Genomic DNA, 23,416 nt, shown 5'->3' with positions numbered 1-23,416 from the left:
CTAGTTAGCTGGTGTGCTAGTTAGCCGGTTCGCTAGTCAGCTGGTGTGCTGACCAGCGAACCAGTAGGTTACAAGATGAGCTTGTCTGTCTGATGAGCCAGCTCTCTCTGTCTTGGTCATTTTGTCCTTGGGCAAAACCTAACCTACCACTACAACTGTAGCTTACCTCCACCAGTGTGTGAATGTGAGAGTGAATGAATACAGGGAGTGCAGAATTATTAGGCAAATGAGTATTTTGTCCACATCATCCTCTTCATGCATGTTGTCTTACTCCAAGCTGTATAGGCTCGAAAGCCTACTACCAATTAAGCATATTAGGTGATGTGCATCTCTGTAATGAGAAGGGGTGTGGTCTAATGACATCAACACCCTATATCAGGTGTGCATAATTATTAGGCGACGTCCTTTCCTTTGGCAAAATGGGTCAAAAGAAGGACTTGACAGGCTCAGAAAAGTCAAAAACAGTGAGATATCTTGCAGAGGGATGCAGCAGTCTCAAAATTGCAAAGCTTCTGAAGCGTGATCATCGAACAATCAAGCGTTTCATTCAAAATAGTCAACAGGGTCGCAAGAAGCGTGTGGAAAAACCAAGGCGCAAAATAACTGCCCATGAACTGAGAAAAGTCAAGCGTGCAGCTGTCAAGATGCCACTTGCCACCAGTTTGGCCATATTTTGGAGCTGCAACATCACTGGAGTGCCCAAGAGCACAAGGTGTGCAATACTCAGAGACATGGCCAAGGTAAGAAAGGCTGAAAGACGACCACCACTGAACAAGACACACAAGCTGAAACGTCAAGACTGGGCCAAGAAATATCTCAAGACTGGTTTTTCTAAGGTTTTATGGACTGATGAAATGAGAGTCAGTCTTGATGGGCCAGATGGATGGGCCCGTGGCTGGATTGGTAAAGGGCAGAGAGCTCCAGTCCCACTCAGACGCCAGCAAGGTGGAGGTGGAGTACTGGTTTGGGCTGGTATCATCAAAGATGAGCTTGTGGGGCCTTTTCGGGTTGAGGATGGAGTCAAGCTCAACTCCCAGTCCTACTGCCAGTTTCTGGAAGACACCTTCAAGCAGTGGTACAGGAAGAAGTCTGCATCCTTCAAGAAAAACATGATTTTCATGCAGGACAATGCTCCATCACACGCGTCCAAGTACTCCACAGCGTGGCTGGCAAGAAAGGGTATAAAAGAAGAAAAACTAATGATATGGCCTCCTTGTTCACCTGATCTGAACCCCATTGAGAACCTGTGGTCCATCATCAAATGTGAGATTTACAAGGAGGGAAAACAGTACACCTCTCTGAACAGTGTCTGGGAGGCTGTGGTTGCTGCTGCACGCAATGTTGATGGTGAACAGATCAAAACACTGACAGAATCCATGGATGGCAGGCTTTTGAGTGTCCTTGCAAAGAAAGGTGGCTATATTGGTCGCTGATTTGTTTTTGTTTTGTTTTTGAATGTCAGAAATGTATATTTGTGAATGTGGAGATGTTATATTGGTGTCACTGGTAAAAATAAATAAATGAAATGGGTATATATTTGTTTTTTGTTAAGTTGCCTAATAATTCTGCACAGTAAGTCACCTGCACACACAGATATCCCCCTAAAATAGTTAAAACTAAAAACAAACTAAAAACTACTTCCAAAAACATTCAGCTTTGATATTAATGAGTTTTTTGGGTTCATTGAGAACATGGTTGTTGTTCAATAATAAAATTATTCCTCAAAAATACAACTTGCCTAATAATTCTGCACTCCCTGTAGTGGGATTGTAAAGGGTCTTTGAGGGTCTCGAAAAGCGCTATATAAATGCAATCCATTATTATTATTAAGAGCATCTTTAGGCCTGACTGTGCTCATCCTTCCTCCAACCTCTCCTTACCAAAGATAACAACTACATCAGTATTAGCTCAATAACAATTTCTGCATTTCAATTGTGGACATTCATTTTTAAACCTTGTGTAAAACGATAAAACCTCAAAGTCTGAGCATTATTCTTTGTGCAAACAGCTCTTGCAGGTTCCCCCGGACTTAGGTTATTTTTATTATTTAATTACTTTCCTTTAAGCAGCTGTTCAGGCTACTAAACTCATCCCAGAAATAACAAGTGATACCATTAATAGTAGAGGTGGGAATCACCATACAACTCGCGATACGATATTATCACAATACTTAACGCACGATACGATATTATTGCGATTTTTTAAAATATTTTGCGATATTTAAATTCTGCACATAAAGGTAAACTTTATCAATATTCATTTTATCTAATATCAAAGTCTCACACTCAGTCTTTCTCTCATTTCAGTCAGTTTTATTGTTGACAAACTGAACGGTTTGTATTACAGTCTAGTCCAACTTAACTGAATGCAACCATCTGGTACAATTATAGCTATTCTGAACTATGCAATTTATGAAAACTATGCAGCCCCTTCAGCAACTGAAGAATTTGAAAGTAAATTTAAAAAAATATATAATTTTACATTAAATAAAAAAGTTTCAAACTTAATTAAAATTAAACATGTCTTAAATTAAAATAAGTAAACTGTCATGTTTATTGCTGCCAAAAAAAAAGTTAAACACATTTGGACAGTGAAGGAATGTCAGGATTGTTGCTCAGAAAAAGGATCAACATGCTCTGAAGTCAACATGCTCTGACTCCAGAGCATGTTGACTTCAGAGAAAAAATTGTTTGTAACAAAATATCGATTTCTGCTGTCCCTGTATCGATACATTATTAGCAAACAAAATATCACGATACTACACAGTATCGATTTTTTCCCCCACCCCTAATTAATAGTGGAGCTAACTTTAACAGGTGAAACTGATTTGACCTATAAGGCTACTGCAGTTACTTCTTATCAGGTTTAGTAGGGAAGACATCTGGATGAGGTAGTTAGTAGTATGTAGTTAGTACCGGGCGACTCCCCTCCCCCACATCGGCACCAGAACCCTGTATTATCTACAGGGTAAGACTGCCTGTTTTATCAAACTATGGCCATTACTACTGTGATCATTTGCAGCCCAGTGTGCCGCTCTCTCTGCTGGGATGAACCACTGGAGCTCACCCAGTCATCCCTTTCTTTCTCTCAAGAAGAAGTGAAATAAATATATTTATTATGTTACGAGTCTAATATTCTTTAAATCAAACTGTAATGAATAAATCAAGCAAGAAGATTTGGTGGCTCCACGTGTTGTAGAAGAAAAGATAAACATCTCATTTTGAGAAATCAGCCTTTAAAATTAAGTACTGTGAATAAAAAACAAACAGCGAGCCAATCAGCAGTCGCCAATATCCTCCTAATTTCATTCACAAAGAAATCAAATATATATATTATGGGCCCAAAGGAGCCTAAATCTTTAAATTAGGCAGTGCATGAAGTATTTTTTTAAATAAACAAAGACATGACTATAACAACTTTTAGTAATTCAGAGTCCAATTATCCACTCAAATGTAAATAAAAGTTCACTTGACAGCTGTAAAAGTTACCTGTTTATACAATAATATAAATCACATTTCAAATGATCATCTGTGGAAAAGTTTGAATCCTGACCTGAGAGTTTCCACTGCACACTGTGAACTCTTTAGTCCAGCGGACAGAAGCTTCACTCCTGAATCCTGCAGGTCAGAGTTACTCAGGTCCAGCTCTCTCAGACTGGAGGACTGGGAGCTGAGGACTGAGGACAGAGCTTCACAGCTTCTCTCTGACAGGTTACAGCCACTCAGTCTGAAAAATAAAAGACAATCTATAAAACAAGTACTCATGTAGAGTTTGTTAATACATTTCACAACATTAAATGTTGACTTTCTATTTTTAAAGAAAACATAAAGATACTAAGATACAACATCATATGTATGAACTTTAATTAATAATTCTAAAAACTAAATGTTTTCTGATCTGACCTCAGAGTATTCAGTTTACAGTTTAAACGTTGTAGTCCAGCAGACAGAAGCTTCACTCCTGAATCCTGCAGCTTTCTGATACTCAGGTCCAGCTCTGTCAGACTAGAGGACTGCGAGCTGAGAACTGAGGACAGAGCTTCACAGTTTTCCTCTGAGAGTTCACAGATGTTAAGTCTGAAGATAAAAACATGAATAAAGATTGTTGTTAAAGTGTAATCAAGGTGCAATAGCTTATTGTCTTGTGCTGAGCAGGTTAGTAAAACTTCCGTTTAACTTTGAAATGAATAAAAATGCTATGAAACAAGGATAACTGGATAAAGACATAAACAAAAACAAACATCAAACACATAAACAAACAGAACTAAACATAATACAAATTGATCTGACCTCAGAACATTCAGTTTGGCATGTGGACTCTCCACTGCAGCAGACAGAAGCTTTACTGCTGAAGCCTTCAGGCTGTCGGTACTCAGGTCCAGCTCTCTCAGACTACAGGACTGGGAGCTGACCACTGACAACAAATTTTCACAGCCTTTCTCTGAGACGTTACAGCTGCTCAGTCTGTGAGAGAAAGGAAAAAAACAAAAACAAAAAAAAACAAACAATATATGTGATCAAATTAAATTTGTTTATATGTTGAACCCTTTTTTAAAAAAATTTATTTAAACCTATGAGACTATGAGTGCTACCAGTCCAGTGCACATGATTGGTACCTTGATGGTACCTTGCTCAGGGGTACCACAAGGTAATTATTCGGTGGATTCGACCCCTGACCTTATGATCATGAGGCGACCACTCTGCCTACTGAGCTAATAATTCTGTGTACACTATCATACAATATTAACTAAAACAATTATTTTAGAAAATTTTAGTAATTCAATAATCATGCTCATTACCTGTGTATTGTGAATAACACTTGATTTTAAACACTAGCTGTATAAAACTCTTCCTGTTAAAGGTGTGTATAAAGGAGATGAGCTGAAATGCAGACTTCATGGAGAATGTTTGCTGTCAGTAGTGATGTGCGGATCGATCCTGAAATATCGATTCCTCCGATACCAATCATTTATGTTCTAGAATCGATTCTCACATTAAAATATCGATATTTTAGTAATTTAGAGTAAATTTGTAGTTTATCATTAACAGGAACACAGTGGAAAGAAACTATAACATTCGGATTGCCTACATTCAAAGGAACTACTTCCTCTTCCGCCTTTCATAGTCATGTGCGAAATACGGCTGTATAAATGTCTCGCAGCCCCTTGGCGTGCGCACTCACAACAATGGCTGAGCGTAATTGTGCGGATGTATTTTACCTCCACAAACAGCTGAGCCGTGGTTTGCAATAAATGTGGCAAAAAAAGTGAGGTGTTGTGGCCATACTTGCCAACCTTGAGACCTCAGAATTAGGGAGACATTCAAAAGGGCTGTTTGGGCGGATAAATATATTTTACAGGGTTTATTTATCGGATAAAATACGTTAAATGTCACCGTTATTATTGGCCGGCCCGGAAACAGCGGGGGTGTCCAAATTCAGAGGCTGCTTCCACCTGAGGACCGGCCTTCGCGGTCTAAAGAAAGCCGGGTAGTACGTCACGAGCTCCCTCGGTGGAGTGAAACTCTGCCGTCTGCTCCTTGCTGTCTAAAATATAACCGGGCGCTGACGTAAACTCTTCTGTTTAATCAGTTTTCTGTTTGACGTTTATTCAGCTGTGTGAAAACCCCGGAGGAACCCTCCCGAGGGAATAATAAAGTTTAATTTAATTTAATCTAATCTAATAACTTTAATCTCAGCCAAACCGATTTACTCACGAACAAATAAAACACTGAAAAAGCCAAACAAGAACATTTTTAAGTTATCAAAGTGACTTGTACATCATGTTTAACCCGAGTGGTGAAAGATCGCGGGGGTGTGAAGACGATGTGTCGGCTCAGATATTTGAAGTTTACACAGCTACATTCTCACCTGAAAATATGTTAAAAGTTTTTTTGCGACCCAGAAAGAGAAATAAGAGTGATATTAAAACTAAGTCGCTGCCGTCATTGTTGGAAACTGGAATTGGCTGGGCCGCGCTATGAATTCTGCGATATGGTTTTTCAACTTTGTTGTCCGGGTGGAAAATCTGGAGAAAGGTGGGATTCTCCCGGAAAAATCGGGAGGGTTGGCATGTATGGTTGTGGCAACATCACTAACCTTGTCAAACACCTCAGAGTAAATCATATCACAAAATATGACGAGCGTATGTTGAGGCGAACTGAAGAGGAGGAGAGGGACAGGTGCTGCTAGGGTGAGAGTCTCTCACGGAGTCCTTTAGTCCTCCAGGCAGGCAAGGTGTTCAAATAGCACACAACTTTAGTTTTTTTATTTCTATATGATGAACTCTGCATTATTAAGTGATAAGAAGAAGGTATTCTGATGTCCTGTAATCATTATGACGCTATAATTTGAGATACAATAAATAAAATCCGTTTTGTACAAAGTATCGGTATCGGATCAGTATCGTCGATACCACCCTGAATATTACTTGGTATCGGATCGGAAAGGAAATCAGTGGTATCGCACATCACTAGCTGTCAGCATATATCAAAGACAAAGCAGAGATCCATCCAGTCTCTTCCACTAAGCCCACAGAGGGACAGACAACCACTCTCACTCACACCTGCATGAAGTTTAGATCACCAGGTAACCTAACTGCATGTCTGTGGACAGTGGGAAGAAACTGTAGAGGACCCAGAGTGAACCCACTGTAATTCTGTGATAACACTGGTTATGGAAGCCTTACAGTTACATATGGTTACTGACAAGAAACACGACCTTAGAGGCAATTTCAGTAATGAAGACCGAAGTTCTCCCTCCATACAGGATGAAAACATGACAGCACAGCAGAGATTTATATTTAAAAAGGGAGGGTGTGCACTGAAAGTGAGATACAAACTTGAACTTAAATTATGAACATCAGAAAAAGATGTAGGTGAAGTCTGGCAGGTGAAGTTTGTGCTTTAGAATAAAACAACCAAACTCCTGGAGTTGGAGACAAATGAACAAGCTGAGGATAATAAACCTGTCAGAGGGGCTGAAGCATCAGAGCTCATGTTCTTATTGGCTGGGTCTGGATTGTCCTTTGATAAGAGTTACAGAACAAAGTGTGTTTTAGAAATGCTGGAGTGAAACATTAAAACTACCATATATTTACCGAGTGACTGATGATCATTTAATTCACTATTTTAAAAAAATGTTACAGTGCTCTTTGAACTCAGCATTTCTGATTTATTTCCCATGATTTTAACAATGAAGCGATGACAACATGTTTACTCACAGAGCTTTGTTGGAGGCTTTGACCACTGGCAGCAGCCTCAGAAGAGCCTCCTCTGAAGCAGAGTATTTCTGCAGGTCAAACACATCCAGATCTTCTTCTGATGACAGTAAGATGAAGACCAGAGCTGACCACTGAGCAGGAGACAGTTCATCTGTGGAGAGACTTCCTGATCTCAGGGACTGTTGGATCTCCTCCACTAGAGAACGATCATTCAGTTCATTCAGACAGTGGATCAGATTGATGCTTTTCTCTGCAGACAGATTCTCACTGAGCTTCTCCTTGATGTACTGGACTGTTTCCTGATTGGTCAGTGAGCTACTTCCTGTCTGTGTCATCAGGGCTCGTAGGAGAGTCTGATTGGTCTGCAGGGAAAGACCCAGGAGGAAGCGGAGGAACAAGTCCAGGTGTCCATTTGGACTCTGTAAGGCCTTGTTCACAGCACTCTGGTAGAAGTGTGTCTCTGCAGATTCTCCTGTTTCAGACTTCTTGGATGTTGTTTGTTGTTGTTCCAGCAGATTGAGTCCAGAGTTGATGAAGGTCAGATGGACATGAAGAGCAGCCAGAAACTCCTGAACACTCAGATGGATGAAGCAGAACACCTTGTCCTGGTACAGTCCTCTCTCCTCTTTAAAGATCTGTGTGAACACTCCTGAGTACACTGAGGCTGCTCTGATATCGATGCCACACTCTGTCAGGTCTGATTCATAGAAGATCAGGTTTCCTTTCTGCAGCTGATCAAAAGCCAGTTTCCCCAGAGACTCCATCATCTTCCTGCTCTCTGGACTCCAGTGTGCATCTGTCTCAGCTCCTCCATCATACTTGACCTTCTTCACTTTGGCCTGAACCACCAGGAAGTGGATGTACATCTCAGTCAGGGTCTTGGGCAGCTGTCCTCCCTCTCTGGTTTCCAGCACATCCTCCAGAACTGTAGCAGTGATCCAGCAGAAGACTGGGATGTGACACATGATGTGGAGGCTTCGTGATGTCTTGATGTGGGAGATGATGCTGCTGGCCTGCTTCTTATCTCTGAATCTCTTCCTGAAGTACTCCTCCTTCTGTGGGTCAGTGAACCCTCTGACCTCTGTCACCATGCCAACACAGTCAGGAGGGATCTGATTGGCTGCTGCAGGTCGTGTGGTTATCCAGAGGCGAGCAGAGGGAAGCAGTTTCCCCCTGATGAGGTTTATCAGCAGCACATCCACTGAGGTGGACTTTCTAGGGTCAGTTAGGATTGTAGTTTTGTGGAAGTCCAGAGGAAGTCGACACTCATCCAGACCATCAAAGATGAACACAACCTGGAAGTCTTCAAAGCTGCAGATTCCTGCTTCTTTGGTTTCAGTAAAGAAGTGATGAACAAGTCCCACCAAGCTGAACTTTTCCTCTTTCAGCACATTCAGCTCTCTGAAAGTGAATGGAAATATGAACTGGATGTCCTGGTTGGCTTTGTCTTCAGCCCAGTCCAGGCTGTATTTCTGTGTTAAGACTGTTTTCCCAATGCCAGCCACTCCCTTTGTCAGCACTGTTCTGATTGGTTCATCTCTTCCAGGTGAGGCTTTAAAGATGTCTTCTTGTCTGATGGTTGTTTCTGGTCTGTCTGGTTTCCTGGATGCTGTTTCAATCTGTCTGACCTCATGTTCATCATTGACCTCTGCAGTCCCTCCCTCTGTGATGTAGAGCTCTGTGTAGATCTGATTCAGGAGGGTTGGGTTTCCTGCTTTAGCGATGCCCTCAAACACACACTGGAACTTCTTCTTCAGCTTAGACTTAAGGTTACGATGACAAACAGCAGCTGGAAGTTCTGAATAATAATAATAAAAATACAACTTTAACAATCACATTTTACAAAATGCTGATGACAATTTCTGACCCCCTGAGAAATGACTGAACACACTGGTGTCACAAGTCTCTCATTTATCCAGCAGCTTAAATCTTTAGATAAATCCTCTTACGTCTCTGCAGACGGTCAGCCAGCTCCTCCTGCTTCATTCTCCTCAGGAAGTCCACTGTGATCTTCACAAATGCCTCTCTGCTGTTTCTCCTCTGCTCATCATCCTCCCTCTGAAACTCCAAGCACTGGGGCTTATTTGGATTCAGAGCCTTCTGGATCTTCTTCAGCTCGTTCTTCACAAAAGTGATGATGTTGTCCTCCAGCAGCTGGAACAGAATACTTTATGAATGACCCACCACTCTGAACTTTAGTCCACACAACATCCACTTCTTTACCATCAAGGGGCATATCATCCACGAACTCTTTACCAATTATAGGTTTGACTTTATCTGATTAACTGAGACTTTGTCCACAACTCCATGATCCCAAAACGTTGATGCTGTTCATATGAATGCAGCGATTTCAGTGGGAGAAACATTTCACTGGTGTTCAGAGCTGAACTACCAACAGGTTGATGATCAAAGCCAGAAACTTGGAGATGTTTCAGGTGACTGAGTTGATCGTACAGACAACTGGTCTTAAAGGTTCACTCTGTTTACGCATACAGATCAGTATTTAAGGTTTGACTCTCATCATCCACTGGGGCACAAACTGGGCGTCATCAGGACACTACAACACAGAACAAACACCATCCCCACAGACACAGCAGCCAGCGAAGCAGAAGAACTTCACATCAAGAAGGTCCTGAGTAAATGTGAACGCTGGTTTGAGGGCGGAGTCAAGGAGGCCATTTATGTGAAAAGGAAAGACCATCTCTGAATGGAGGAGGGGCCTAAGGGTACAACTGTCACCATCTTACATGCTGTGATTGCAGCCATTCCCCAGCTCTCTGTGAACTGGACTCATGACCATTGATCAACAACCATTGATCAATGGTCCTGACAATATGCGTACCAATGATCAATGAACTGACCTCCCAGCCCATTGTTCCTTCAGTGGGCTGGTTTCAGTCATACAAATGTCCTGTTTATGAGATTGAAACCTGCAGTCAGCTGAGACTGAAGAAGTCACCTGATGATGATGAAACGTTTCTCCCACTGAAAACATCCAGATGAACAGAATCAACCTTTTTGGGATTTACGTACCTGGATGATTGAGCATCAAGACACAACTCTGTGACTTTTCTCAGATGAATAAATCCTCTCCTCCAGCTTTGTTTACATCTACCAGCCCTGTGGCGCTGCCCAGGGAAATAATCTATGTGAGAGGTGGAAAGTCATACAGGTGTCTGCTCCTGCCTTCAGTTATTTTATCTACTGTGTGTCAACTGGCTGAACCTACTGCAACTGTCTACTGTCTCCCTAAACTCAACAATGACTTAGTGATCTATCCATTCTCTGACCAAAGACATCCTGCTGCAGGAGGTTAACATAGCAGCCAATGATGATCCCACTCACTGTGAACAACACATTTGGACCTGATTTGCTGCTCTGGTTTACACGTGAACTTCCACTGCTGCTGTCACCAACTTGAGAGGCTCTACAGAAAAACTGGACTTGTCCATAAAAATCATAAACTACATTATAAGGACAGCATTGCTCAATCAACTCTAATTACTACTGACATGTTATCTCTTCTAACTAAGGTACAGACACTCAAACTTGCTGCTTTCAGTCAAATGTCTGAATATGAGCTGGAAGCTGCTGAGAGTCCTCCTCCTTCCCGTGGGGTTTACTTTCTCTACTACTTTCACTATAAACACGCCCCTTTCATGCACCTGCAGAGGGCCACCAGCAGATGGAGCTGTCTTAAACAAATCCACTTGGATAGTTAGCTGTAGATGACTTTATCAGTATGATTGTAGGACTTTGAGTTATTCTTTAGATTTATTTAAACTCTTATATTGTGCACAAGTGTTGAGCGACCCATAATTTCTCTGTACTTTTCATAAGAGCAGCCAGACTTTCAGCTAGTTTTTCTTTTTTTAAGAGCTCAAAGATATTGAAGAAACAGTTATTCAGCTTCATTCCCACTGATCTCGACTACAAACTGTTTCACTTTGGTTTCTGTTTAAAGCCTCGATGTTTAAAACGTTTCCCTGTGATCACATTTGCACCATCTGATTTCAAAGTTTGTTTCTTTTGGTCATTTAGTCCACAGAGTCCTTGGTGTTCTGAAAGGGACCTATAAATAAATGCATTATTATTAATAATAAAGTAGTTGTTGTACATGTACAGACCATAAATATGGAGTCCAGCTGTGTTTGATGCTGCTGGGCAGACTGACCACTGGGAACCTCTGAGCTCTGCTGGTCCACTCTGTGGAGGAACCATGAAGGATTAGATCAACACAGGATAAAGATCCAGGAGTTTCTGCTCAAATAACTTCATCTGAATCAAGTCTGTCAAGTTTTAGACTCTCAGATTCTGAAGATATATTTTCTGTTTTCTATGAACTTTCTTTCATCAGTGATGGAAGTGATGATGCTGCAGAAGCTCAGAGGAAACTTTGAGAAAACTGTGATGAACCATCAACTAATGCTCTCAGGAGGCCAAAAGTCAAAGTCAAAGTCAAAGTCAAAGTCAAAGTCAACTTTATTTGTCGATTCTGCCACATGTACAGGACATACGGAGAATAGAAATTGCGTTACTCTTCACTCCCTAGATAAATAGCAAATGAACATTTAAATATATTTAAATATAAAAGTGATTAAAAAATGCAAGTAAAATAATTAAAAAGTAAAAATTTAAATAAATACAATTTTACATATAACAAGAAAGCTATATAATATACAATATAATGGGTAAGTGACATTGAGTGTAAACCAGGCAGAGTAGTGCAAATAGGCAAATAGTGCAAATGGAGATTTGGTAATGTATGGTAAGAGAAAGTGTAACAACAAAGTCTTATGAGGTAATGGCAGTCCAATGCTCCACAAAGTGACTGGTAACTGGTGCAGGCCAGTGAGTGAGTCAGAGAGTGTGTGTGTGTGTGTGTGTGTGTGTGTGTGTGTGTGTGTGTGTGTTTGTGTGTGTGTGACAGAGTTCAGTGAGACCGTGGAGGAGAGAGGGGAGAGGGGGCAGAATCGGGAGGGAGTTAAGCTTCCTGACAGCCTGATGGATGAAGCTGTCCTTCAGCCTGCTGGTCCTGGCCTGGAGACTCCGCAGTCTCCTCCCCGACGGCAGCAGCTTGAAGAAGCTTTGCATTGGGTGTGTGGGATCAGCCGCTATGCAAAGGGCTTTTTTAGTGAGACGGGTGCTGTAAATGTCCTGGAGGGAGGGGAGAGAGACACCAATGATCCTCTCTGCAGCTCTCACTATGCGTTGGAGGGTTCTATGACAGGACGCATTGCAGGCTCCAAACCACACAGTGATGCAGCTCGACAGGATGCTCTCGATGGTGCCTCTGTAGAAAGTGTACATGATGGGGGCTGGTGCTCCTGCTCTTCTTAGTTTGCGGAGAAAGAAGAGACGCTGCTGTGATTTCTTGGCCAGTGCTGTGGTGTTGTACGTCCAGGAGAGATCCTCTGTGATGTGCACACCCAAGAACTTGGTGCTGCTCACTCTCTCCACAGACGCTCCGTCAATGGTCAGAGGAGCATGTTGGGTGTGCATTCTCCTGGAGTCCACAACAATCTCCTTCGTCTTCTCCACATTCAGAGAGAGATTGTTGTCAGCACACCACGTGGCCAGGCGTCTCACCTCACTTCTGTAGTCGGTCTCATCCCTGTTGCTAATGAGACCCACCACCGTTGTGTCGTCCGCAAACTTGATGAAGAGGTTGGAGCTGTATGATGGGGTGCAGTCATGGGTCAGCAGAGTGAAGAGGAGGGGGCTCAGCACACATCCCTGCGGGGCCCCCGTGTTTAAAATGATGGTGCTGGATGTATTACTGCCAACCCGTACTGCTTGAGGTCTTCCGGTGAGGAAATCCAACAGCCAGTTGCACAGTGAGGTGTTGAGCCCCAGCTGGACCAGTTTTTGAATGAGCTGTTGGGGGATTATGGTGTTGAATGCTGAACTGAAATCTATGAACAGCATTCGAACATATGAGTCTTTTTTGTCCAGGTGTGTGAGTGCCGAGTGGAGTGCAGTGGAGATGGCATCATCGGTTGAGCGGTTGGGCCGATAGGCAAACTGGAAGGGATCCAGGGAGGGGGGCAGGACAGTCTTGATGTGTTGCATGACTAGTCGTTCGAAGCACTTCATCAGGATGGGAGTAAGTGCAACAGGACGGTAGTCATTAAAGCAGGAGGGAGATGACTTTTTTGGAACCGGAATGATTGTGGTGGCTTTAAAACATGTGGGGACGACAGCCTGGATGAGTGATATGTTGAAGATGTCTGTGAAGACATCAGTGAGTTCCACTGCACAGTCTCTCAGTGCACGACCAGGAATGTTGTCAGGACCCGGAGCTTTATGTGCATTGATCCTGCTGAGGGATCTCCTCACGCTGTCCGGTGACAGAGTCATCACCTGGTCACCAGGAGGGGGTGGGGTCTTCTGTGCAGTGGTGCTGTTTTGGACTTCAAAGCGAGCAAAGAAAGTGTTCAGCTCGTTCAGCAGGGGGATAGTGCTATCACAGGTCTGTGGTGGGGGCTTGTAATCTGTGATGGTCTGAATGCCCCGCCACAGGCTCCGTGAGTCTCTGCTGTCTTTGAAGTGATGAGATATTTTCCTGGAGTACTGTCTCTTAGCCTCTCTGATGCCACGGGAAAGGTTGGCCCTAGCTGTCCTCAGGCTTGCCTCGTCTCCAACTCTGAAGGCAACATTCCGAGCTTTCAGCAGCCTGTAGACCTCTCCTGTCATCCATGGTTTTTGATTGGCCCGGACAGTTATGGTTTTCGTGACTGTTACATCCTCAATACACTTGTTGATGTAGGCAGTAACAGTCTCTGCGTACTCCTGGAGGTCAGTGGTGTTGTTATAGGTGGCAGCCTGCTTAAACATGTTCCAGTCTGTAGTATTAAAGCAGTCCTGTAGAGCCTCTGAAGACCCCTCTGGCCACACTTGTATCCGCTTACGAACCGGTTTGGTCACTTTAACGAGCGGTCTGTAAGCAGGCATTAGCATGACAGTGATATGGTCTGAGGCGCCGAGGTGGGGGAGGGGAAAAGCTTTGTAAGCTCCTCTCTGGGTGGTGTAAACAAAGTCCAGTGTGTTATTTCCCCTTGTTGGAAAGTCTATGTGTTGTTGTATTTTTGGAAACACGCACTTTAAGTCTGCATGATTGAAATCCCCAGCCAGGATGAGAAAAGCATCAGGATGGGCTGTCTGCTGCTCACTGATGTGCTGGTACAGTTCATTCAGTGCCTCATTCCTGTTGTTGACATTGGAGGAGGGAGGGATGTACACAGCGCACAGGAGTATGGCTGTATATTCCCTCGGTAGATAGAATGGCCGGCACTTAATAACCATTAACTCCAGCACTGGTGAGCAGTGTTTGCAGACCGCAACAGCATCGCGACACCAGGCATCATTGATGTAAACACAAAGTCCTCCCCCGCGGGTCTTACCTCCCGCGACGATGTCTCTGTCAGCACGGTAGCATGTTAGCTGGTCGAGCTGAAGGTCCCTGAATGTAACTGTGCAGCAGATTCATCGAGTGTTTGAAACCTGACCACTTCCACATGTTTTCATTCTAACACAAGAAGTCCTTTTCTCATTGCTTTGATTTGAGTTTTCATTTGAGTTTTCTGAGTCTCGTATTTGGAGTCGAGTCTAATCAATGATCTGACAGAAGAACATTAAAAAGGATTTAGCAGTGCTGTCAAAATTAACATGTAGGGTTAGGGGTTCATCTGTTATCATGATTAACATGATAAAAACCTTTAACACGACACATCTGGAGAGCAGAACGACTCAAAATCCCTGAAATGTTTCTATCAACGCACTTCGGGCAGTTTGTCCGAGTAGAGTTACCTTTGCACACGTGCAGATGTGCAGCACATCTGTTAGTGACGGCAGCTGAACCAATCAGCTCAATATGGAAGATGACAAACACACACTGACCTCTCGATGGAAAGTTTGAGCATTAAAAAAATAACAAGACGGACCAGCCGACCAACATGAAGGATTCTGCACATCGTGACAGAAGGAATTTTCTTTTCACCGAAGCACTTCCAGCTTAAAATATCACAACAATGCAAAACACTGATGACACAACTGCCAAGTGGACAAACTGCAGACCTGTTAGTGTTGTTAATAACATAGTTTTGGTTCCTCGTGTCAAAGACTTGAAGAAGAGTGACAGAGAGTGTTAGACTGCTGCAGGATCAGTGCCACCTCCACAGACCTGTGAAGAAAATGATTGTTTGACAGATGGGCTCAGATTCAGGATCAGCTGAGGAGTTTGTGGCTGACAGAATCCTGCAGGTACAGAGCAGAGCCCATCATTAGCATGCAGGACTGTCCCTGGGGGGGTCGGCTCATTCAGGAGGTTAATCAATGTTTACATGTTCAATAAACATGTTAAGTGTGTAAATTTGCCCTTTTCTCTCGAGTCTGTTTGCTCATGAAATGAAATTTGATTCGTTTACATTAAAAATGATGTTTAATGGTGATTAATCCAAATGAATCCACAGTAACCCTGTGATGAGTCTGATTAAACATTTTCATTAACAGCAGTAATATAGATTATATATTATTATATATTAGTGCACACTTAGCTTTTAGTATATATGTTTGTTACAAAGTTGTATTTACAGCAGAGAAGCTGAGTTAAAGACTGAAAACTATTCAAAGTCTCTTTGAATTGAAGCGTTTAACATTCTTTGTGTTTATTCTGCATTGACTTCATTATATGGTGTAAACGTCTGTTACAGGCTTAAATATAAAGTTGGAAAAATGTAACTGCAGCTATTGATCAAGTAATTGTGATTAATCAGGATTAATGACAGAAGATTGTGTCATTAATTAGTCATGTTTTAATCTACTGACAGCACTAGTGTTCACTCTGGTGCCTCCAACTGTTTTACGCCCTTTCAACACCTTCGTGGTCAAAAGTGTACACGCACAAAATCTACAATAAAACCCTCACGCAGCAATAGGACAGACACACAATCCATTTATCTCTGTGTCTCAAACACACACACGTGTATTCAAAGCCTCGATTTGTTCATATTTCATCTGTTGTGTTTTTATCTTCAGCGTTTTCAGTGTTGCTGCATTTACACCAAAAATGTTTCCATTGATGAATCAGATTGATTTGAATGTGTTTCATCCATACAAATCCCTCCCTGGTGGTCACATGACTCTATAACATAACAGGAGTCATGTGACAAGAGTTTCATGCTGTAAAATGTCAAAATGGTTGAATGTGGTGGAGTAAAAATGTGAGATGTCAGCTACTTTTCTTCAATATGAAATGTTTGCAGGGCCTGACAGGAAGTGGACGGACGCTCTGATCACTTCCTGTTTGCTGAAGTGGGTTTTCAGTTGTTTAGAAACCAAAGGCTTGTTTTAAAAGACAGTTTAAATGGGACTGAGGGAACGACGTGTTTGTAGTTTATATCCAACAACATCAAGCAGTTTAATCAAAGAGTTCCTGTTGCTAACAGCTCACCTCTCTGCAGCAGACACAGGCTGGGATTTAAATTCAATGGGAAGATCTTTAGACCCGTCACTCTGTAAGGACACAGAGCTGGGTGGAGGTCCAGGCTGGTCCCTGTGAATAATGATGGAGCAGTGATGTGAGTGCTGAGCTGTGACATGGAGAAGAGTCATGGACAGTTAGAGATGGTCATCTCACCTCTGAGCTTTGGTCTGGCTCTCATGTTCCCCACACAGAGTGCTTTTAGAGGGAGGGACTCCCTCCTCTCTGTCCTCACACTGATCCATGCTGCTCAATTCAGCTCACACACACTTTCTACCTGCAGAGGAAACACAAATCATTCATGTGCACATCAGCTGAAATCCTCCTTTCATCATGTGTGCTGTCCAAATATCAGCTGCTTCTTTCCTGCTTCATCTCAGTGTCAGCTGGATGCAGTCAGACAGCAGTGTGAGGCAGAGGAAGCTGCCATCAGCTGCTCTGCTATCAGTCCACTAGATGGAGCCTGAAGCACACACGATGCATTCACTGACACACACTGATTCACTGTGACTGGAAGCTTCAGTCAGTCCAACACGTGTGAACAACATTTTAAACATTTCAGCTGATCCAGGATTCAAAGAGGATCAGCAGAGTTAAAGCTTCACACTAATTCTTGCTGCTGAGTTTGCAGAGAACTGCACACACACTGATTCACTGCTAATGAGAAGCTTCTTCCATCCAGTAATTCATCATCCATCAGCTCTGCTGCTGCTCTCAGTCCTGGACTCTGATCACACACTAAAAGCAACTTTTTAACTCGTGTCTGTAAGAACTCTTAGTGTTAGCTTAGTGTTAGCTTAGTGTTAGCATGCTGTGTGCTAGCTTAGCGTCAGAGCTCTGCAGGTGTCTCGTGTGTAATTATTAATCACAGTGAGAGTAAAGGAGGTAAAGGGCTGTGACGTCATCACGTACGCTGCGTCCTCTGTGGGCTCTGAGTGAACTCAAAGTACAAACTACAAGTACACAAACACGAACGTAGCTCAGAGTGGCGGACACACTCGGCCTCGTTGGTCCAGCTGTGAGTCCGTTACCGTGAACTATGGAGCGGCAGATTTGTGCTGAACTAAGCTGCACACAGCTGATGTTAGCCAGGAAACATTACACACTGACTTTAATGGAGAGACCGGAAATACAAACACACACAGTTTGTTGTGTGAAGAAATCAAACACGAGCTGAACAAACAGTAAAGTTCCTAAAGACAAACTGTTAAAGGAGGAAACAAAGCAAACTTACAGTTTCTTCACACACCAACAACAAGCTCCACTCCACACCTGGACACTAAACAGGGACACACAGGTGAGCTGCTTCCTGGAAGGAGGCGGGGCTCCACCTGAAACTCAGCACAGGTGGGAGGGGCTCAGCTCTGTGTGTGCTGATGTGTTAACTTTAAAAATATGCCGTCTGACTGCTCAGACTGAGTCAGAGTAAAGTTCACATGCTGACGTGTGGAGACATGAAACCTTGTTGTAGCTGCAGGTGTGAACACACTGATCCCAGATCAGCTCTGCTGTATTTGTAACATGAACATTTCTGCTGCAAAGCTTCAAATGTTCAGCATGTTTCTCTGTTTCCAGTCTATAGATCCAGTCACACTTTCTACCTTCACCTGTGCAGTAAAGACTGAGAGCAGAGCTGAAAGCAAGCGTCCAATCAGTGAGCAGCATCAACACCTGAGCTTCATTCAGACTCTGTTATTGAAGATGTTGTTGGTACAAAGTTCATCTGCTGCTCACATGAATCCATGAAAGATTTATTTCACTGAATGTTTCTTCAAAGCTCATTTCAACCTGTTGAAGTCATGAATGAAAGTGCAGACTGAGAGTGGATCACATGATGTTTGAGGTGTGTCATGTGACATGTTCAGTATTGTCACACATGTCTAGATTGTCCCTGATATCATAACTGCTCAAACACTGATGATTATATTTGAAGAATTATTCCTGATGGCAGCAAAGTTTGAATGGAGCTCTCTGTCTGTGCTGATTTGTCGCCCTCTGGAGGTCAAAGCACAAACTGCATGATGTCACTGTAACCACCACAGAGACAGGAAGTGTTTTTATGACTGAAACACTGAAATGATGCTAACGGCTGTCGTTAGGCTCACTGACAGCAGTGCTGATGTGTTCATGTCAAACACTGGCTCAGGTCAGACTCCTTCATCCTTCTCCAGCGTGAGGCCGCCCTCAGACCCACAGGAGCTCTGACCTTTGACCTCCTGACCCTAACCATTTTAGTCTTGTTGCATCTTTAAATGCAAATCCATCCAAACTGTAGCCGAGCAAAAGAAGCTGGAAGCTGTTCTATGAATGATGTTGTTGAAGGAGCTTGGAAAGAAAAGCGTCTGGACTTCTTTAAGTTGCTTGAAGAGGGACATGGACGTCTTAACGCCCACTCACATCCTGGGACATTTGATCACAGGAAATCACATGATAGCGTGGGGCTAGATCTCACAATGGGTTCACCCAAGACACGAGTAGTTCTTTATGTTTCTCGTGCACGGGAGAGACCTGGACCAATGCCGTTCCTTCGCTTGACCACAGTCGCTCTCGTCCGTTCCCTCGTAACACTGCTCTTTTATTGAGGTTACATGAATATACATAGGTTCATTAACATACACGTGAACAAAGGTACCAGTCTGTATGTTATGTAGGTGTGTGTGTGTGTGTGTGTGTGTGTGTGTGTGTGTGTGTGTGTGTGTGTGTGTGTGTGTGTGTGTGTGTGTGGAGTCAGAGTGTGACCTCATAAACGACTTCCCTAAACCTGCTGGTCTGGAAGTCCAGCAGTTCATCTAAACAAAAGGCACTTAGACTAAAACAGACATCCTACCACAAAACAATAAGAAGGTAGCACCTCTCCCATGATCCCAGGACGTGGGTGTGAATGCCAGAACACTCTGGAGTCACACAAAGTCTTTAAAGACTACTATCATTACACAATTGGTTCTACACCTCTAAGCATATATGGTTAGATATTCCCCAATAACAATGACAATGATAAAATATAAATCCAACAATGGTTTTCAGGGTTTTTATCGTTAACTTCGTTTCCCTGGGTCTTTCCCGTGTTGTAGTCGTGTGTCTTATTTTGAAAGAAATGTTTACGCGTTACCATAGTGACCAGAGAGCATTAAGGGAGCAGACAGGTGCATCCAACAACATTTTATTTTCCCTTATTTGATTTATGGACCTAACTGTATGAACTGGACTTTGGCTTTAATGCTGCTCCTCTTCATCATTGCTGTGTTGCATTTCCATCATTCTGCTGCTGGATTCACTGCAGGCTTTAACAAACACTCCTTTGGGTCCAGGCCCAGCCACGTGTTTGTAAGCTGCTGTGCTCCTCACAAATAAAGCCTGAAGCAGCTCAGACTGTTAGAAGCAGCACTGAGCCCTGTTACAGTTATAGTGTTAGAGCAACGGCTGCAGCCTACAGCATTTAAACTAGCTGACAGTAAACACATCAGTCCAGATGTTACCACATTACTTTGTGATGCTGAGAGTTAAAGGAGACTGGCTGATTAAAATCCCATTCCTTACATCACCGTCCTCTGCTCTGACTGCTTTCATTTAATCACAATCAGAATACTTTTTTGATCCCCAGGGGAAATTATTTAGGTTACAGTGCTGCAGCACAAACAGGAACAAAGACACAACACACTAAGTAAGAAATAGCACAACATACACAATATATACATGCATACATATGAGTCACTTATAAGTAACATGTGAGTGCTGGGGTCTATGACAGCAGGCAGGTCTGTATTTATGTCCAGGCTGACATGAACAGCTAGTAGTTCAGGGTTCAACACTCAGGAAAGTGTGTGACCTTCCACACTGACAGAAGATGCTAAACATGACTTTAAACTGTTGTTTGTTAAAGCCTCACAGATCTGAGAGCAGGGCTCAGTGGGTACATGAGCCTTTATACATGAAGGCTTTCTGTTTCCAGGAGAGGAAACATGTGATCCAGCTGTGTTTGGTCACATGGATCTGCTCTGCATGGATCACCTGACTAAAACATGTTGTTATTATTGTTCTTACAGTCTTAAATCGGTACATCAGGCGGGTCACATGACACCCGGGGGTGACAGCAGCATCTTTCCTCTTTAGAAAGCTGCTCTCTGTCCCAGGAGCTGTTGTCACAGTAACAGCAGGAACAGGAAGTCACATGCTCTCTGCTCTGTGATTGGCTGCTTCTTATCTCAGCTTCCTGCAGAGGGTGGGGTCTGCTGATAACGCACACCAACAGAAGTGTGACTTTCACTTCCTGTTTATTGCTGTTGTTCTTAAAGCTCTCAGGCGATGCTGCAGCGCCCCCTGCTGACACAAACTCCTCCCTCTGTCTCAGAGGTCACAGGTCAGCCTGCTGCAGAGGGTCTGCCTGTTCATGGACTTCCTGTTACAGAGACGGGTCTCAGCGTCAACACTAGTTTCTGATTGGACGGTGTGGAAAATGTTACGAGTTCAAAATATTGGGGATGGAGACAAGAGAAAAACCACAATAACAACACTGGTCCGGTCGGGTTGAGTCAAACGATGATTTTAATGATCACACACGTGGGAGATGGACACTGATGCAGACAGCCTCTGATCTCAAAATGGTGGAGTATTGCTCAAACTCTTATAGCCTCTGGTGCCTCCACCTTATCATAAAAGCCTAAACATTCACATGCTTTCTCTCACACAGCGCCTAAGCTACGACCTTGGCTCCCCGTTTATCTGCTCCTGCTGAGATGGGGCAGAAAACTCCAGCATGTTCTCTTCTAATCAGACAAATAAGGCGATGACTTTCTGCAAACAGTATTTCTTATAACTCAGCAATATAATGCATCATAAAACAATATCATTCATTCACAATAAATCAGCAGTTTAATATAATGCACATCAGTTTAACTAATGCAATAGTTATCAGCTTCTTCTAATTCAGGAGAATAATGCAAACTAAAACTACATAATAATTCACAATCTTTAATTAGGGGTATAACATGGCATAAAATAATATTATAATCTAAGAAAACCCAGCTTCCTCCAGCCGAGTGATGTGTGGATTCATCACTCTCTGTGGATCAGTGTAAGTCTGTGTGTGGGTCAGCTGCAGGACTTGTTTGACCTTTGACCCTGGCAGACAGAGCTGGTTACTGCTGTGTGACTCCTGCCGTCGCTCCACTTTAAATTTTACTTAAAATAAGTCCTGACATGGCCCCGCCCCCTCTGACCTGCTGCTCCTGGATGTGCTGAGGACACAGCGGAGGCTCAGAGGGGGCGGGGCTTTATGAGGTGCCGTAAGGGACATTATTACTGAAATGCTCTCACACACACTACTGAAACGCTCTCACACACACTACTGAAATTTTACCTCTCACACACACTACTGAAACGCTCTCACACACACAACTGAAACGCTCTCACACACACTACTGAAATGCTCTCACACACACTACTGAAACGCTCTCACACACACTACTGAAATTTTACCTCTCACACACACTACTGAAACGCTCTCACACACACAACTGAAACGCTCTCACACACACTACTGAAATGCTCTCACACACACTACTGAAACGCTCTCACACACACTACTGAAATGCTCTCACACACACTACTGAAACGCTCTCACACACACTACTGAAACGCTCTCACACACACAACTGAAACGCTCTCACACACACAACTGAAACGCTCTCACACACACAACTGAAACGCTCTCACACACACTACTGAAATGCTCTCACACACACTACTGAAACGCTCTCACACACACTACTGAAACGCTCTCACACACACTACTGAAACGCTCTCACACACACTACTGAAACGCTCTCACACACACTACTGAAATTTTACCTCTCACACACACTACTGAAACGCTCTCACACACACTACTGAAACGCTCTCACACACACTACTGAAACGCTCTCACACACACTACTGAAATTTTACCTCTCACATACACAACTGAAACGCTCTCACACACACTACTGAAATGCTCTCACACACACTACTGAAACGCTCTCACACACACTACTGAAACGCTCTCACACACACTACTGAAACGCTCTCACACACACAACTGAAACGCTCTCACACACACAACTGAAACGCTCTCACACACACTACTGAAATGCTCTCACACACACTACTGAAACGCTCTCACACACACTACTGAAACGCTCTCACACACACTACTGAAATTTTACCTCTCACACACACTACTGAAACGCTCTCACACACACTACTGAAACGCTCTCACACACACTACTGAAACGCTCTCACACACACTACTGAAATTTTACCTCTCACACACACTACTGAAACGCTCTCACACACACTACTGAAACGCTCTCACACACACTACTGAAATTTTACCTCTCACACACACAACTGAAACGCTCTCACACACACTACTGAAACGCTCTCACACACACTACTGAAACGCTCTCACACACACTACTGAAATTTTACCTCTCACACACACTACTGAAATGCTCTCACACACACTACTGAAATGCTCTCACACACACTACTGAAACGCTCTCACACACACTACTGAAACGCTCTCACACACACTACTGAAACGCTCTCACACACACTACTGAAAATCCAAGGCATTTCAGTTAAACAGGAAGGCGTTTCAGTTGAACAAGAAGGCATTTCAGTTAAATAGAAGGGCGTTTCAGTTAAACAGGAAGGCATTTCAGTTGAACAGGAAGGAG

The 23,416-nt window shown here is 43.2% G+C and overlaps 1 protein-coding gene across 1 annotated transcript in view; it reads right to left on the bottom strand.

Moving 5' to 3' along the window:
• LOC309702409 (protein NLRC3-like) overlaps positions 1-16,995 on the bottom strand; it is a 28,191-nt gene extending 11,196 nt beyond the window's left edge. Inside the window, exons 1-6 of the mRNA XM_082527127.1 lie at positions 16,857-16,995; positions 16,671-16,772; positions 11,347-11,425; positions 9,169-9,373; positions 7,220-9,017; positions 3,553-3,726 (exon numbers count right to left, since the gene is read on the bottom strand). Coding sequence (XP_082383253.1) covers positions 3,553-3,726; positions 7,220-9,017; positions 9,169-9,373; positions 11,347-11,425; positions 16,671-16,772; positions 16,857-16,945 — 2,447 coding nt within the window. The 5' untranslated portion in view covers positions 16,946-16,995. The remainder of the gene's footprint in view (positions 1-3,552; positions 3,727-7,219; positions 9,018-9,168; positions 9,374-11,346; positions 11,426-16,670; positions 16,773-16,856) is intronic.
• Between the last annotated feature and the right edge of the window lie 6,421 nt (positions 16,996-23,416).

Source organism: Aulonocara stuartgranti (assembly GCF_965226115.1).
Source record: "Aulonocara stuartgranti genome assembly, chromosome: 3".
NCBI classification, from domain to species: Eukaryota; Metazoa; Chordata; class Actinopteri; order Cichliformes; family Cichlidae; genus Aulonocara; species Aulonocara stuartgranti.
The sequence above is the reverse complement of the archived record's forward strand: the minus strand, read 5'-3'. Positions and strand labels throughout refer to the sequence as shown.